This window comes from Pezoporus wallicus, unplaced genomic scaffold (genome assembly GCF_028554395.1).
Source record: "Pezoporus wallicus isolate ANWC-B61680 ecotype Strahan unplaced genomic scaffold, APGP_CSIRO_Pwel_v1 contig_3710, whole genome shotgun sequence".
Lineage (NCBI taxonomy): Eukaryota > Metazoa > Chordata > Aves > Psittaciformes > Psittacidae > Pezoporus > Pezoporus wallicus.
The window spans coordinates 2876085-2890555 of NW_026640315.1; the positions used below are offsets into that span (position 1 = coordinate 2876085).

At 42.7% G+C, this 14471-nt stretch overlaps 2 protein-coding genes across 8 annotated transcripts in view; one reads left to right on the plus strand and one right to left on the minus strand.

The window, feature by feature from the left end:
• RHBDL3 (rhomboid like 3) overlaps positions 1-8276 on the plus strand; it is a 70012-nt gene extending 61736 nt beyond the window's left edge. For 5 of the 7 annotated variants that reach the window (XM_057418490.1, XM_057418491.1, XM_057418488.1 and 2 more), the window contains 3 exons: positions 120-506; positions 3610-3793; positions 4727-5401. In XM_057418490.1, coding sequence (XP_057274473.1) covers positions 120-391 — 272 coding nt within the window. In that variant the 3' untranslated portion in view covers positions 392-506; positions 3610-3793; positions 4727-5401. Of the gene's footprint in view, positions 1-119; positions 1610-3609; positions 3794-4726; positions 5402-8196 lie in introns of those variants that run through there. The other 2 variants (XM_057418487.1, XM_057418486.1) reach the window with 2 other exon arrangements.
• A 989-nt stretch (positions 8277-9265) lies between these two features.
• On the minus strand, positions 9266-14025 carry CUNH17orf75 (chromosome unknown C17orf75 homolog). Its single transcript, XM_057418492.1, has 10 exons — positions 13820-14025; positions 13474-13554; positions 12742-12867; positions 12190-12330; positions 11943-12000; positions 11550-11669; positions 10986-11050; positions 10736-10872; positions 10103-10206; positions 9266-9609 (listed from the first exon to the last, which is right to left on the minus strand). Exons 1-10 carry the CDS (start codon positions 13951-13953, stop codon positions 9400-9402), a joined length of 1176 nt encoding a protein of 391 aa, XP_057274475.1. The 5' UTR covers positions 13954-14025; the 3' UTR covers positions 9266-9399.
• Between the last annotated feature and the right edge of the window lie 446 nt (positions 14026-14471).

The window sequence follows — 14471 nt, forward strand, 5'->3', positions numbered from 1 at the left end:
GCTTCCCTATGCTCACCATACAGGTCAGTTTCTCCCTCTCCATCTCTTCAGGGATGCAGTGCTGTCTGCAAGATGGGGTGGACCTAGATAATTAATTGCTTTTTCCTTCTTTCTTCCAGTGAGTTTTGAATTTGGAAGAGCCGTGTGGCTGCGATTCCACCCCTCTGCTTACCCCCCATGCCCACACCCCAGCTTCATGGCTCACCTGGGAGGGGTGATGGTTGGAATCACCCTTGGTGTCATCATCCTGAGGAACTATGAGCAGAGACTCCAAGATCAGACTTTATGGTGGATCTTCCTTTCTATTTATGTCATTTTTGTCTTGTTTGCCATCTTCTGGAACATTTTTGCCTACAGCCTATTGGATCTAAAGCTACCTCCCCCTCCTTGATAACATGGGACAGAAACTCGAGAACAGAAGTCATCTGTCAGCTATGTTAAGTGAATGAAGATGGAGGATCTATTTTTATATTTAACTTAGGGGAGGATGATTCTTTCGAACACAGGTGTGTGCTGGAGGAGATGCTTGAAGATCTCATGAAAGAATGGGCTGGTCAGTTTGTTCACAAGTCTAGCAGGTACTGTAAAACTGGCTGCCCTGGCCCTGCTCCGCTGGCAGGGCTCCCATAGGGCAGCTTACACCTGGGCACTGAGCACTTGGTTTGTTAGCACACATCAGGATTTTGTACAAGATATTTGTATTTTCCAGGTCAGTGCTGGAATTACGGCCAGTGGTTGAAGGAATCTCCTCAATGTTACTGAACGCTAAAAGGGAAGCAAGCAGACATTTGCTCATGAGAGACTCGCATGGTACCCACAAGGCTGTTTGGGTTTGGTTTCTGTGGACACATTTGACCATTCAGCCATACCAGTGCCACTGTCTAATTACTTGAATGCTTTCTAAGATATTTTAGCCTATGGTGAAACCTGTATTATGCACCTTTCAAAGGAATCAGCAGAACTCAATCACCCAAAGTGATGGAGACTGATCTTCAACTACAGGTCAAATGAAATTGCACTATAAACCTTGGGAATCTTAGAGTGTTGTGGACACCCAGCCAGAGGTGACTTTTGCTGTGCATGTTTCACCTGATTTTAATTCATTATCCCCCCTCCCCAGCCTGCTGTGGCAGAGGGTGTAGTTGGGGGTTCTGTTTTGGGATGGAGCAAAAGGAGGGCAAAAGTTCAATTGTGTTTTTATCAGCTGACAATCAGGTGCTGTTTTCTTCTCACTTTATTCCTGGACACATTGATCTAACACCTAGCCTGCAGTGAGCTCCTAGCAAGGATCTCAACTCTTCCAGCAGGCTCTTACTAGAAAAGTGGGACCAGAATCACCTATAGCAGTGCAGGGTAGGAACAATCTAGTCTTTACAGCCATACAGTCCATTTGGGACCATACCTGTCCACGTAAGTCACTGGAGTTACATCAGGTTGTGCGTACCACTGGTTTCCCACTGAAGTGGACAGGGTGTTATTGTGTTGCAGTGATCATTGTGAAATTGATAAAAGCGGTTCAGGGGCTCCAGGCAACAGTTAGTTGCAATGATGCCTTTTTCTTTAACTTTGGCCAAGCCAGGTTTTAGCAATCTGTGTCTGGTCTGTAGCACAGCCCGGATTGCCTGCCCGGATCTGAGGATCAGACCGGAACTTCCATGGCACAAACAGTGCTTGTAGGGACTCTTCTCTGTAAGGTGCTTATGTTATTTTTCATCTCACTTTAGAGAGCTGCCAAACTACAGTCCAGGACTGTGGATGCCCTCCTTTTCTCTCCCATTTACCCACCTAGTTCAATGGCCTGGATAAAACAGCCATAGGAGTCTCTCTAGACTAGTTTCTCTCTTCCTTTTTGCTATTTGCATACTGGTGCCCAGGCACCAGCCACCAGAGCCTTCCACAGCATATCTCACAGGCACTGTAGCAGTTGCATTTGCTCTGTAGCAAAATGTCTCTGTATCATGGGCTTTATTCTCTCAGTTGTGCAATGAGTGCTGCCAGATATCACAAACTAGGAGGAACCTCCTTCTAGAGGGGGCATTCACAAGTGTTTGTCAGCTGCCCCCTTTTTTGCCTCTTACTGGAGAAATATCTCTGGTCTGGAAGGTTGAAGTTCTGCTCCCAGGGTATGCATAGTACAACTCCTGTTGCCCTGGGGGAAGTAAGGGGGCAGAAAATAAGTATTTCTACAGCCTGGAATAAGCCTTACCTGCAAAAGAAACCTTTGTGCACAGGAATGGGATCTCTGAGGGCAATCGCACCTTTGCTGTAGTACTACAGTGTTCATGGGTCATCAGATCAAGGAACAAGAGGAGGCCATAAGGGTCACAGTTCTGTTTGTTTTGGGGAAAGGGATTGGTTCCTGTGCCATTTCATCTCTGCAGTTTGCGTCCAGATCAAAGCAGTCATGAGAGTTTACATGTGCATCATTTCAGGTGCTGGCCCTGTGAGTCCTGTAGCAGTGGAGATCATCTCCCTGGGGAGCAGCAGGCAAGCAGGAGAGCTAGGACAATATTGACAGGAGCATGGTTAACATGTAAGGAGGACATTCCTTTCCTCACCTGTTGCTAAGCCTTCTGGCTACAAATGCCTTTAAAACAGATGTGAGCAGAAATGGGAATTCTTCGGAAGTTTGGGGGAAACTTTGAAAATGTTGGTAGAAAATTTCTATTACAACAAATCCCAGAGTATTTTACCTGTAATCAACCAGTGTGCAGTATACACCAATTGACTTGTATTTTTGGTTTCTCATCTGAAAGCTACTTGGTGCCCAGCAGTTCCTCCTCCATAAAGATTTCTCTTCCTGTCAGTGGTGTGCTCTAGGGTGAAGCAGCAAGCTACAAGTTCAAGGGCCACCAGCTTCTTTATCAGCCTGACTTTGGCCAACGTACCTTTGCCTCTGCTCAGGAGTAGGAGAGAGCTGAGCAGGGTAATCCAGGCACCATTTTTTAGTTCTCTATCCATAGATGAACATAGTTAGCATGAACTAGTTGAAAACAGCTCTGAGGTTGAGCTTACAACTTGTTCTTTTAAACTGCTGTTCATCTTTCTGACTTCAATTCTGTGTCCCTACATCCTATCTGAGCAAGTCTACAAGCAGCCCTGGGGATCAGAAAGGCCAGACTTCAAAGCAGTGTTAGATGTATTGTGGGTGAAGATATGAAACCCTCTCACATTCCTGCTCATCAGAGCTGAATTCCACCCCCCTCCCCCCATAGAGCAAGTTGTACACAGAGCCTGTTGTCTGCTAAGAACCTATCAGCTCAAGGAGTCAGGAGCAGCACAAAGTGCTTAAGCTTTTATAATTTTATTTCTTTCATCACTAAAATGACACTGTGAAAACTTGATATGTTTTTACAGAGTATCAGGTAATCCAGTTATGTTGTTTTCTAATGCACTTGGAGTGCCATGGTGCTGCAGCACCAGAGAGCTAATAGCAGCCAGGCTTTTCCTTTACCTCCAGATGTCCTTGAAGCTGCTGGCTTATATCAGAGACGTAATATTCTCCATCCTGCTCATTTGTGGTTCCAACTTGTCTCAGTCAACAACTGGTTCCTGAAGGAGCCGTCCACTGAGGGTCTGGTTTTGGTGATTCTTTTGGTCTTATTTCAGCTGCTGCCAGGATTTTACATCAGTCAGAGAAAATGTGAATCTATTGAACCTTACGGATGTGCAGTGCTAGAGCAGAAGGCAAGGACTGTTACCGACAGATGGATTTGAACAGTGCACGTTAGAGGAAGTTATTTTATGCTTGCGTCCTTGAGTGAGGACACACCTGTGCTGGACTTCCCTTTTAGTAAGAATATTGCAGCCCTGGTTCAGGATGAGTGCAGGGAGCAGTAGAGCAGACTGGGAGAGCCGGGGTGCTGGCTGTGGAGCTCCTTCAGGGACATCTGCCGGCAGCGCGGCACAGCACAGCACAAGACGGGGCTTGCAATTGCACTTTTGATTCCTAGATGCTTGGAGTCAGGCAGAGATTAATTTTGCACACATTGGTAAGGAGGAGGGGGAGGCTTGGAGTGATGGGAAAGGAAGTTACCAGAAACCATCTCTGAATGAGGTGTAGAGGAGCTGATGAATTTACTTTTGATTTTACTTGGAATTCTTGGAACAACAACTCACTCTTTTCCCATCAGTCGATGAGAAATCTTAGCACTTAGGTGACATACTGTGATTCTTCACTACTTGCTTCTTTAGCAGTAGGAAGTATTTATCAATGGGAGAGGGGGAAGCCAGAGAAATTATTATTGTCTGAGGTTGCTGGACTACAAATAAAGCACAGCGATTCCCAGGACCTTGCTCCTTCTGATGGGTTATACTGCCCAGATGAGATAGTTTCAATTTGAATTGGGCTATGAAGGGTGGAATCTGACACATTTAGAGCTGGTGCTAAAATGACAGCTATCTGCTGACCTCACAAGACTACTGCTGTTTTGTGCCAATATTTAGTCTCACAGGATGGTGGGTAGGACTTTCACACACACTTCAGTGGGACTTTCACACCTACTTCAGTGAGTAAAGAGCTCAAAGTCTGTTTACATAGATCCAAGCTCAGCTCAACTGCTTTGGAAACCCCACCCACTGGCTTTACCCAAAGTGGAACTGGAGGATATGGATGTAGCTCAACACCGGCAACCTCTGGAGGTAAGCTGGGATCTGGAGAGCAAAGGCCAGCACCTCTGGGGTTTCAGCCTCTTTGAATATTGCTGCTGTTGTGTTTCTTTTATAGCAGTGGCTGCTCTGCAGTGCTCTGTGATACGACTCAAAAATTTCTTCCGCAATCACTGATGCTGAGATCTGGTTATAAAGGAAAACAGTGCATTTTTCAGCTCTATAAAGAAAGAATCACATATAAGGCAGAAACCAAGCTTGGTTAAAGGTAAATGTGTTTTTAATTTCACCATTGATCATTGGCTTTTAATTGGAAAAAGCTTTCTAATGAGGTATTTCTGAAATGCCAGTAGTAATACAGAAAAAATTATATTTCAGGGTACTTTACACCACAGAGCACAAAATATTCCCTAGGCCTGATTTAAGAAGCAAAAGTACCTTAAATTTCCAGTAAGCTTAATAGATAGGTTAGTCACTGACTGTCTTCTGACTCCCCCACAGTGTCTGTTTAGTTTGCAAATAAAGCTAGATTTATGCAGCTTTTCTTCTGCTTACACTATAATGCTACCGACACAGCCAAGTGTTAAACACAGAGCACTAAGCAATGTAATTTTCTGCCTTAAAATACTGAAGAAATGATACTTTCCCGTTAAGGGCTAGTAAAACAAAATGATATTTGCAAGGTAAGAGGCTATGGTATGTTTCCAAATATTTTTGTATCGTGCACATTCTGTATATTTTTGTTGTAACAATATTATTTGAGCGCAGAATCCATTAAATTTTTTTGCTGGTGTTTTTTTTTTGTTTGTTTGTTTTCTGTTTCTTTTTTTCTTGTTTTATATAAAATGGAGCTGTTCTATGTGCCAAAACCCAACCAGGAAGCATTTCAAAGACAAATTTGTATGCTTGTCTACACTTAACTCAGTATTTAACAGAAGAGTGATTGGTTTCAAGCTTTGCAATGTAATCTTTTAATAATGGCATTGATAATTCTTTTTTATGTATTTCTAAAAGTATTTGTCTAAAAGATGAAGGGTAGGGTGAGCTGCTGCTTTATTTCTCCAGGAGATACAACAAGGATAACTGGCTTGGGACTTGTATAGAAACTGAGGTCTTTCTCGCCATTTGGTAACTGCTGTGTTAGTGCAGTAGTGACCTCAGAACTGTAGGGAAGTTGGTGACCAAGTACATTAGACTGTTTAAAATGCTTTCTTGGGGTGGAGGGTTGTTCTTTTTTTAACATCAGTCTCTACTGAATGTCTTTAAATCTCAGGGCCAACACTGAGATTCTTGTCTCTTTAATCAGCAGTGGGACTAAGATATCCAGGAAGTTCTGCAGCAAACCTCCAACTGATTCAGTTATTTTGAGATAACTGAAGTAAAAATCCTTCCATTAGCATGGAATGGGAGGCTTATTTTGAAAAATCTTTTGTGTTTTTGTTGGCAAACATTGGGTTAAAATTAAACTTAAAGAAATGAAGATGCAGCTAGCAGTAGTTGCTGTCAGATTTGTTTCTCCTAAGGGGAGGTAGATCATTGCTACCTCATGTGGGACTCAGCTCTTGATGTTAGTTTTCTGCACTTACCTGAGCTTCCAGACACTTAAACTTCTTTATTCACTAGTTGAGGACTTTCAGCAAGAAGGTAAAGTGGGTTTGTGGGGTTTTGGCAGTTAAAACAGGATGTGTTACTGTCTGCTAGCACTATAACTTTTTCTTGCTGGCTAAAATAACTTTAGAAAGGACATAAATACTGTCAATTCGAGGATCTCTGTGGCAGAAGAGGAGCCGAAAGCTTGAATCCTTGATACTCATCCTTGATCACACAGACTCATAAAAGACACTATCATTTTATTCCTGTAGCTCAAATCATATTCTGTATCGTAAACATTGCTCATAAATGTTGGAAAGTGAAATACTGATTAGTTTGTACATGCTACTGCTCTTGGGAGCAAAGAGGGGAGAAACCTCCAAATACAAACCAGCTCCTGCTCTTTCAAACTGCAAGAGGTCTGTAGGAGTCAAATCTAAGCTTGCATTCCTAGGGCTGGGGAGGGTTGGATTTGGTTGGGTTTGAGTGTTTTGAGCGTTTTTGTTTGTTCATTTGTTGGTGTTTTTGTTTTTCTGTTGTTCCCCCCTCAAGGGTTTTAAATCAGACCCTTAGATGTACAGTACAAATCTTTCAGGCTTGCAAATTAAGTGCACATCTCAGCATCTTGTGTCCTTTTGTGTGCTTCATCCTGAGCTTTGAATAGCTGATTGCAGGAGGAAGTGTGTAATACTCTCCAGGTATTCATGCAGCTAAACCAGCTGCTTCTGCATTATTTATTATGCTTTTCTTTAATTTCCTTTGGTTTTGTTTTTGAAAGTAGAATTTATAATGGGATGATGCCAGTAAAAACCTGTAACTTCATGAACTACGAGGGTGTATTTCAGTGTGTGTGTGTACCTGTGAGCTTCTTGAGTTTAGTAGTCAGGTAACTGAATGGCAAAGTCCCTGCAGAGCTGGCAGAAGTGAGATGATGTTTAAACAAAGGCTGCAGAAAGAAAGAAGTTATGTTTTTCATAATGCCAGCCATGTGCAGTGCTGAGAAAATTCAGGATAAAGAACTTGCAACAGAGAAAGCTGACCGAAGCTGCCCACATGTAATGAAGTACAAATTCAGTGGGACTGACACTGAGCAATGCACTACCTTGGAGAGGAGAAGCTGCAACAAGACTAAGCAAAGTTTTACAGTTACGGTTGAAAATACCTGGATTTTGATGAGTGATTTCTGATCATTTACCTAGCAAACAAAACAAATCTTATTTAAGTGAGTGTAGTACAGGTCACAGGGTAATTCAGGTTGTAAGGAACCTCAGATGATTTCTAGTCCAACTTCCTGCTCGGGACAGGGTCAGCTGTGAGAAGATAGTGCAGGTTGATCAGCACTTCAGCCAGTTTATTCTTGAAAAATTCCAGGGATTTAAGACTGGGCAAAGCAATAGTGGCTGCATCTCAGGAGCAGTTTGTCACCACAGCATTGCTCTCTGTAAATACGAAGTTCAGCATAGAACACTGTGTCCCAAGCAGCTCTGGCCTCACCCTCCACCCAGCATAGGACAGGACTAGTGCAACCATTTCCTATACTCCTACCAGATCATAGCTACCTGTTCTTCAACCCAACTTCTCTTTTGTTGGTGTTTATTTTAGCACTGAGCTCTTCCCTAAGCTCCTGAACAGACAAACTACTACAGTCAGTGCTCCAACTTTGTTAAAAACGTCTAAGACCAATAAATGAGACACGTTTTCTTGAGCAGCGCTGCTATACAGACTTATGCATAAAGTAGTCTCAAGGGAAAAAAATGTTACTTCACAGAGCTCCTACAAATAAGGGGGTTTGTTTTCTTTCAAACTACGTTTGTGTTTTTCTCTGACTTGCCCATATATGTCATGTGTCACCTCAGCTGTCACTGACAGTAGCAGCTCCTCTGCATTGTGTGAATAAAGGGTTTTAAACAGGAGACATCAAGGTCAATACTAATTTATAATATAATGTAGGCACACTATTGAGGATTTTAATGTGGTTTATTGTAAACCTTATTATAGGTTCAAGACAGGGGTGTCACAGGAAAGCACTCAACTTCTGTCATCACAGCATAGAGCACTGGCAGAACAGTCAAACTGCATGAGCAGGACTGTTACTGCTTGAGGGAGAGTTGTCCAAATGTCTGAAGTCAGGCGTTCAAACACCTTCTACTACAAAGGAAAGCAATGGAGAGTTTTGCTTCTACGACGTCCGCAGAAATAGTCTTTGTTTACGTGGTCACTCAGAGGCCTCAGGAATTCTGATTCCAGCTGTAGCCAAAGACTTCCTTCAAGTATTCTGCTGCCTACATGTCCTATGATGTAGGTAAGAATTCATTGCTGAAATACAGTGAAATGTTTTAAAGTCTGAATAATTCATGCGGCAACTTAGTTTACTTGAGTTCCTGAAGAAGTTTCGATTGATATAAAGTTAATATTCGATCTGTAAAATGTTCAGGGTTAATTCTCCACAATTGAAAAATATGTATTTATATTTATGCACAATGAGTACTGAGAACACACAAAGGTGGTCTTGATCACAACAGAAATGAGTGAAGAAGGGGATTCATCAAACAGCCTGGGGATTTAACGTATCTGGCCAGTGTATGTATACATACATACACACACAGACTCCTAAAGCTCTGTTCAGTCTTAAGGCAGTTCTGTTTCATACCAGTTAACAACTTGTATATCTACTGCCAGCAGAACAAGCTGCCAATTTGAAAGTAGAATATTGAAACCAGCCACAGACTTGTTACCTGTGTTCTTTTACATAAACAAGTATGATTAATTCATTTTGTAAGATTTATCCAGATGTTTGTGCTTCTTTATATATTAAAACAAAAGTCCAGATCTTACTGATTAGACACAGTTTTAAAGATACTTAAAATACTTAAAATAGCACAGTGCTTACCAGGTCAGGGATTGCTTTTTTTGTGCAATGACTGTAAAAACCAAATGTCATGATTTCCTCAGAGAAGGAGCAAGTCATTTGGAAATCTGGTAAGCACTGAAAACTGCAGGAGTTGGTACGATCTGATACCTACACATTAAAAAAAAGCTCATACTGCTTTCTCTAAAGAAGAGAAAAGGCAACTTAGATTTGACTTAGGTAATACTTTTAAATACAAATTAAAAATCCTGCAATAGTGAAACTAAGCTGCACAGAAGAAATGAATGATTTATACAATGCCCTCAAACGAGTACAGAATAATTAGGATAGTTTTAAGCCACTGATGTTTCTCTCATGAATTCCTCAAGGACTGTCACTACATTTCTGGCTTCTGGCATTTCTGCATGTTCCACTTTCACAATCTTCAAAAGAATGTCTCCACTGCCACAGTTCCTCAGGAACAGGTAGCACTTGAACAAGGCATAGTGGTTCATTTCAGCCTGGCGGATAAACCTCTTCAGGTTGTTAATGTCTTGTATAGCCTGGGAAAAGAGTAACAGAGCATTTTCTTATCCTTCTACATGGAAATAAATCATAATATCATGTGGAAAAGAGGAAGAATAGCACGAGAAGCAAAAGCATTTCCAATAGGAATTTCATACTACTACTCAAAAGTAATGTAAAAATAGAGTTTTCTTTGGTACCTATTACCACTGTTATTGTAACAATGCAAAACATGTGGTCATCACAACCTGGTATGTCCAAACTTGTAGCAAGGGTTCTCCTATTGCAACAGATCACCTAAGAAATGGGCTTTATTTTAAATATGAGAAAACACCTTTGGAGTACTCACTGAAGAAACTTTAACGCTACTTTACAGTCTGGTCTTGTCAATTACAGTAAGCTAGTCCTCAACTTCAACATCAGAGTTAATCATTTAATGATTAATGATCATAAATAACCTAAAGCTTTGCTGCATAAGGAGTATTTGCTCCCTCAGTAACCCTGGTGTCTTCAACATACACAAACACGTACCTTCAATTTAAAGTTTTCCAAAATCTGGCGGAAGAGAAATGGATTTCCACCTTCAGCACCATTCACAAAAGCATGCATCCAGTCCTCACAGAATCTGTTGCTTCCTGTTACAGGTTCACAAACACAGAGATGAGAAAAGGTAAATGAGCTCAACAGAGACTATGTAGCTGCATTCACCTGGTTTAATCACTCTCACATAACAACTGATAATAGTATACCTGGGCTGGGAAATAAGTCTTACATATGGAAAGAAAAGCAAACATAGCTACAGCAATTACATGAAAGTCTGTTCTGATTGTTGAATCCCTTTTAAGAACATTTATCTGTACAATAGGAAACAAAGTTTTGCAGCTTCCCAGAAGTGTACAAGTCTTACTTAAATGATCTGCAAGTGAAATGCACCCTGGATTTTATTATCAACCATTTTCAAACTAGAGTTCCAGTGTGTCTGGTAAAACAAACTGCTACTTCACAGGAAAAGAGCTGTTCTTGTTTCCAGCCAGAATACAACCTTTCTGGGAATGAACCTCTGAGCTTCTGAATACCCTTATCTACCTCTAACATCCACATCTCTCAGCAGCTGGTGGATACAAGTGAGTGAGTACCATGAAGTATTCATAGCTGTAATCTTACCTGCATTATGCAGTTGAGGCAGAGGTCCACTACAGTCTACAATCATTGACTTGTGCTGTTCCTCAGTCATGGCAATACACAAGGAGGTCATGGTGCCTTCCTGAACAAGTCCTTGGAGGCTGGCAGCAGCCAGAAACCTGACAAGAAAAGCTCTTGTGAACTGCTTGCTTCTTTACAGCTCCTGGACAGCAAGCTGTCATAGACAAAAGCCAAGTTACTCACAGGTTCCTTGGTCTCAAAGTATCTTTACCTGCTGATGTCTTTTTCTGTTCTTTCATCTGCATTTTTTACTTCTACAGGAGTATAACTCAAAGCCTTAAAAGAAAAAATCGAAGTTGCAGTCATTGCAGCTGGTTTTGCATTCAGAAGACATGCAGCAGTTATACTCTATTAGCTATTCCATCTAAAGCTGCCTCAGACTCAGGGACTAGAGCTAGGAGTAATTTATTTTCTGTTCCCAGTGAATTACATGAGGCACATCCACAATGTAAAATCCCTTTTGGTTCAGAGGAATTATAGCAGTGACAGCTTTCTCATGCTGTTTCTAATTTTCTCATTCTAATTTCAACTTGCACAGTACTACATAATTTAAAATGACTTAACTATAAAAAATGACAGAAGAAATTGGTATGTGCTTCCTTAGCAATAAAGCAGAGAAAAAGTACTTGCACTGAATTAAAAAAACACAGAAGAAAAAGAATGGTTCCTCATTTACTCCTGGCTGGAAGAGCAAATGCAAAAAGATTTTAAACGTGCTGGAGTCACTGAGATTGCTTCTGAACCTCTTTTAGTGATGCAGTTTGAATACACTTACAGCATGCAATAAAAAGGCAAGTTTCTCCTGGAAGAGCTGTACCACTCTCTGAATAGGGCATACGGCATTCTCAAACCAGCTTCTCAAGTAGGGGTTAACGTAGGTCTCCAAAGATTTTTGCTGTAACAAGTTGAAACATAAAAACTTTAGCTACAAATTAGATTTCTACACAAATAGAAGCCTACTAATTATTCAACCTGAGATGTTGGGATGTCAGAATCTTCTTGATTTTAAACCACAGTAAACCAAAATAATGAGTTTGACTTTTTAAGGCACACTTGACCAGAAATGAAGGGCATTTTAGGAAACAGACAAAACTGTAATATTATGGTAATAATTAAGTTGTGTAAATAGTAATTTTCACCACTTCAAGAAAAAAAAGTTAGGCCTCACCTCCAAATCAAGGCTTATCTTCAGACTTTGGATATATTTGTCCAGCTCAAGTCTGAAAGTATCTTCTTAAGGAAAATGAGATGCATCACTTAAGACCTGCATTTTTCCCTTTCAGTAATGGCTGTTATTTTCAGTTACTGGAAGGTGTGCGCAAATGAGCTGATTTCAAGCAGGAAACAGACAAAATGGGAACATAATTTTTACATCATCTCCCCCTCCACGCAGATAAAGTCAAAGGTAAGGATATAGTTCTAGACCTTTCTCTGAGCCACCTAAGAAACAAACCACGTATTCTGGAACAGTGATGTCTGATTCTAGTGTTGCCATTTCTAGAATATTTTCTTGTTGGAAACGACAGTAATAACAACCAACTTTATATTCTGGTATGCTATGTAGGAAAAAAAAAAGAATTATTTTATTACAGATACATCACAATAAATACATGCAAAAAGCAGGCATACATGATTTACAGAAACAATTTTCACTGGGTAGAACTGGTGGCTCCTATGATCAAATACAGAGCTCTCAGACTTTCACTTTTTTCCTCTGTGGTGTGGTCAGAGTAGTTTAAAAGGAAGGAGCAATAAACATGTAGTATTTTTTAGCATTCAAAGAGCAAATTATTTACTACAATATTTTTCTCAAAAATAATGGAAGAGCCATTGCATAAAGCTGTTATAAACAGCATCAACAGACATGGAATCAGGATTAAACCCAAGCGCAGCAGCAGATGGCAAGATGTGCAATGCTGCCAGTGGTTCTTACAGTTTCCCATTCACAAATAACATTTGAAGTTTACCTCAGCCCCACTGATGCTACATTCCCCATTCCTTCAAACAGAGCTCCTTTAGTAAGACGCTTAGAGATAAAATTGCGCAGTTCAGTCTCTGCTTCTGCTGGTAAATTAGTGTCCAGCAAGGAGAGGCTTTAAAAAAACAATAACAAATAATTAGTAAAAAGCAAATGTTACTGTTCTGTTTCTCTGAACAAGTACAGAACCCCCTGCTGCAATAAGGGGGACTATTGTGAGCTCTCTGGCTTACAGGTAACTCACTCTGTGACTTCTGGCCCATCAGAAACCCATTCAGGGGTTTGGCCACTAGACCAGAAGTCTGGAGTCATGGTGTCAGCTGATGCTGAACTTCTCAGCAGCTATGAACAAGTCACTCTTTCTTCTTACGTTTCCCCAGTTATAACATGGAGCAACAACCCCATTATAGAGCTTTTGGAAAGATGTCCATTTAAGATTGCTTAACACGCTTTAATTATCTTTTATCTACATGAAGACTTAAGTCAATACAGAAATGTCAAGTATTAGTAGGAAAGAAAACAGTTCAAATTCAAATATGAGTTTGTGTTTAGTATGTTATTTGAGCTCTGTAGTGTTCAATCCCTAGGTATTCCAGAAACAAAATACCATGGTTTCACTGAGGTTTCTCCTTTGAAGTGACTTGCTTACTATTTGCAATACAGCAAAGACATAAAACCGGGGTGTTACAGGCGGTTATGCTGTTCTGCAGATGGGATTTACCTGAAGTCTTCGCTGGAGGGTGTCTGTGCTGCAGCACTGCTGGGACTGCCATCCCCGCTGCCTGCTCCCTGCTGCGAGGATCTGAAAATCAAGCCACCCCTTTGATTCATTTTACAGCCTTAACACACACAACAGGGAATAGGGGCTGCAGGAAAGGTACGGCACGAGGGCGTTTTAAAGGGGCAGAGTATCGGGACACTAAGGGATGAAAACAATCCCTTCGGGGAGGGAAATAACGCGAATTCAAGCAGCCGGGAACTGACAAGGCCCGCAAACGGCCTCCCGTGGGCAACCCCAGCGCGCACCCGCCCCGCCAGGCCTCGGCGGCGGCCAGCGACACCCTCACCTGCAGCTCCGGTAGCCGTAGAGGCTGTGGTAGGTGCTGCCGTGCCGCTCCGGCCGGCGCTCCTCGCCCGCGCCGCCGCCCTCCTCGCTGCTCTCCAGCTCCCGCTCGTCACCGTCCGGCAGCGCCGGCAGCATCCCGAGCCGCCGCCTGTGCCGCGGGGAACCCGGGCCCTGCCGTCGCCTCCACCCGCTCGCCGCCCCCCGCTCTCCCCCGCGGAGGCTGGGCTGGGCTGTGCGGGAGGAGGCGGGGGCACCGCGACGGCTGCTCCCCCCGCAGTGGGTGTACCCACGGCAGCGGGCAGGCAGGGAGCGGGCCCGGCAGATGGAGGAAGGGCGAGTGGGGCGAGGAGCGTGGCCGGACCCGCTCACATCACCGCTGGCAGGCTGAGCTGCGCTGCCTGGTTTGTAAAGCGTACTCTGCCTTCCTGTTAAACAGCACATTCGTTACCTCAGCCCCATGACTAACAGGCTGCTCTCGCCTCCAGTCTGCGGCAGGGCCACTGAAGGAAGCCGCGGGGATACTTGACGCATCCTAACGGGATGTACCTGCGCTGGGGTACCAGCCCCCGGCCAGGCAGCGGGCGCTCCGCGTCAGTTCTAGGGGTTCTCGAGGAGCAGGACTCCCTCGCACCCCTAGGCTTCCCTACCAAGAG

Excerpts from the sequence above, each read along its gene's own strand:
- CUNH17orf75 (XM_057418492.1), bottom strand. The coding sequence starts at position 13,953 with ATGCTGCCGGCGCTGCCGGACGGTGACGAGCGGGAGCTGGAGAGCAGC. Across the intron at positions 12,001-12,189 it reads TCAGAGAAAGGTCTAGAACT|TTTCAGACTTGAGCTGGACA; the intron begins ATATCCTTACCT and ends TTAAGAAGATAC. Across the intron at positions 11,670-11,942 it reads AGATAAGCCTTGATTTGGAG|CAAAAATCTTTGGAGACCTA; the intron begins GTGAGGCCTAAC and ends AACTTGTTACAG.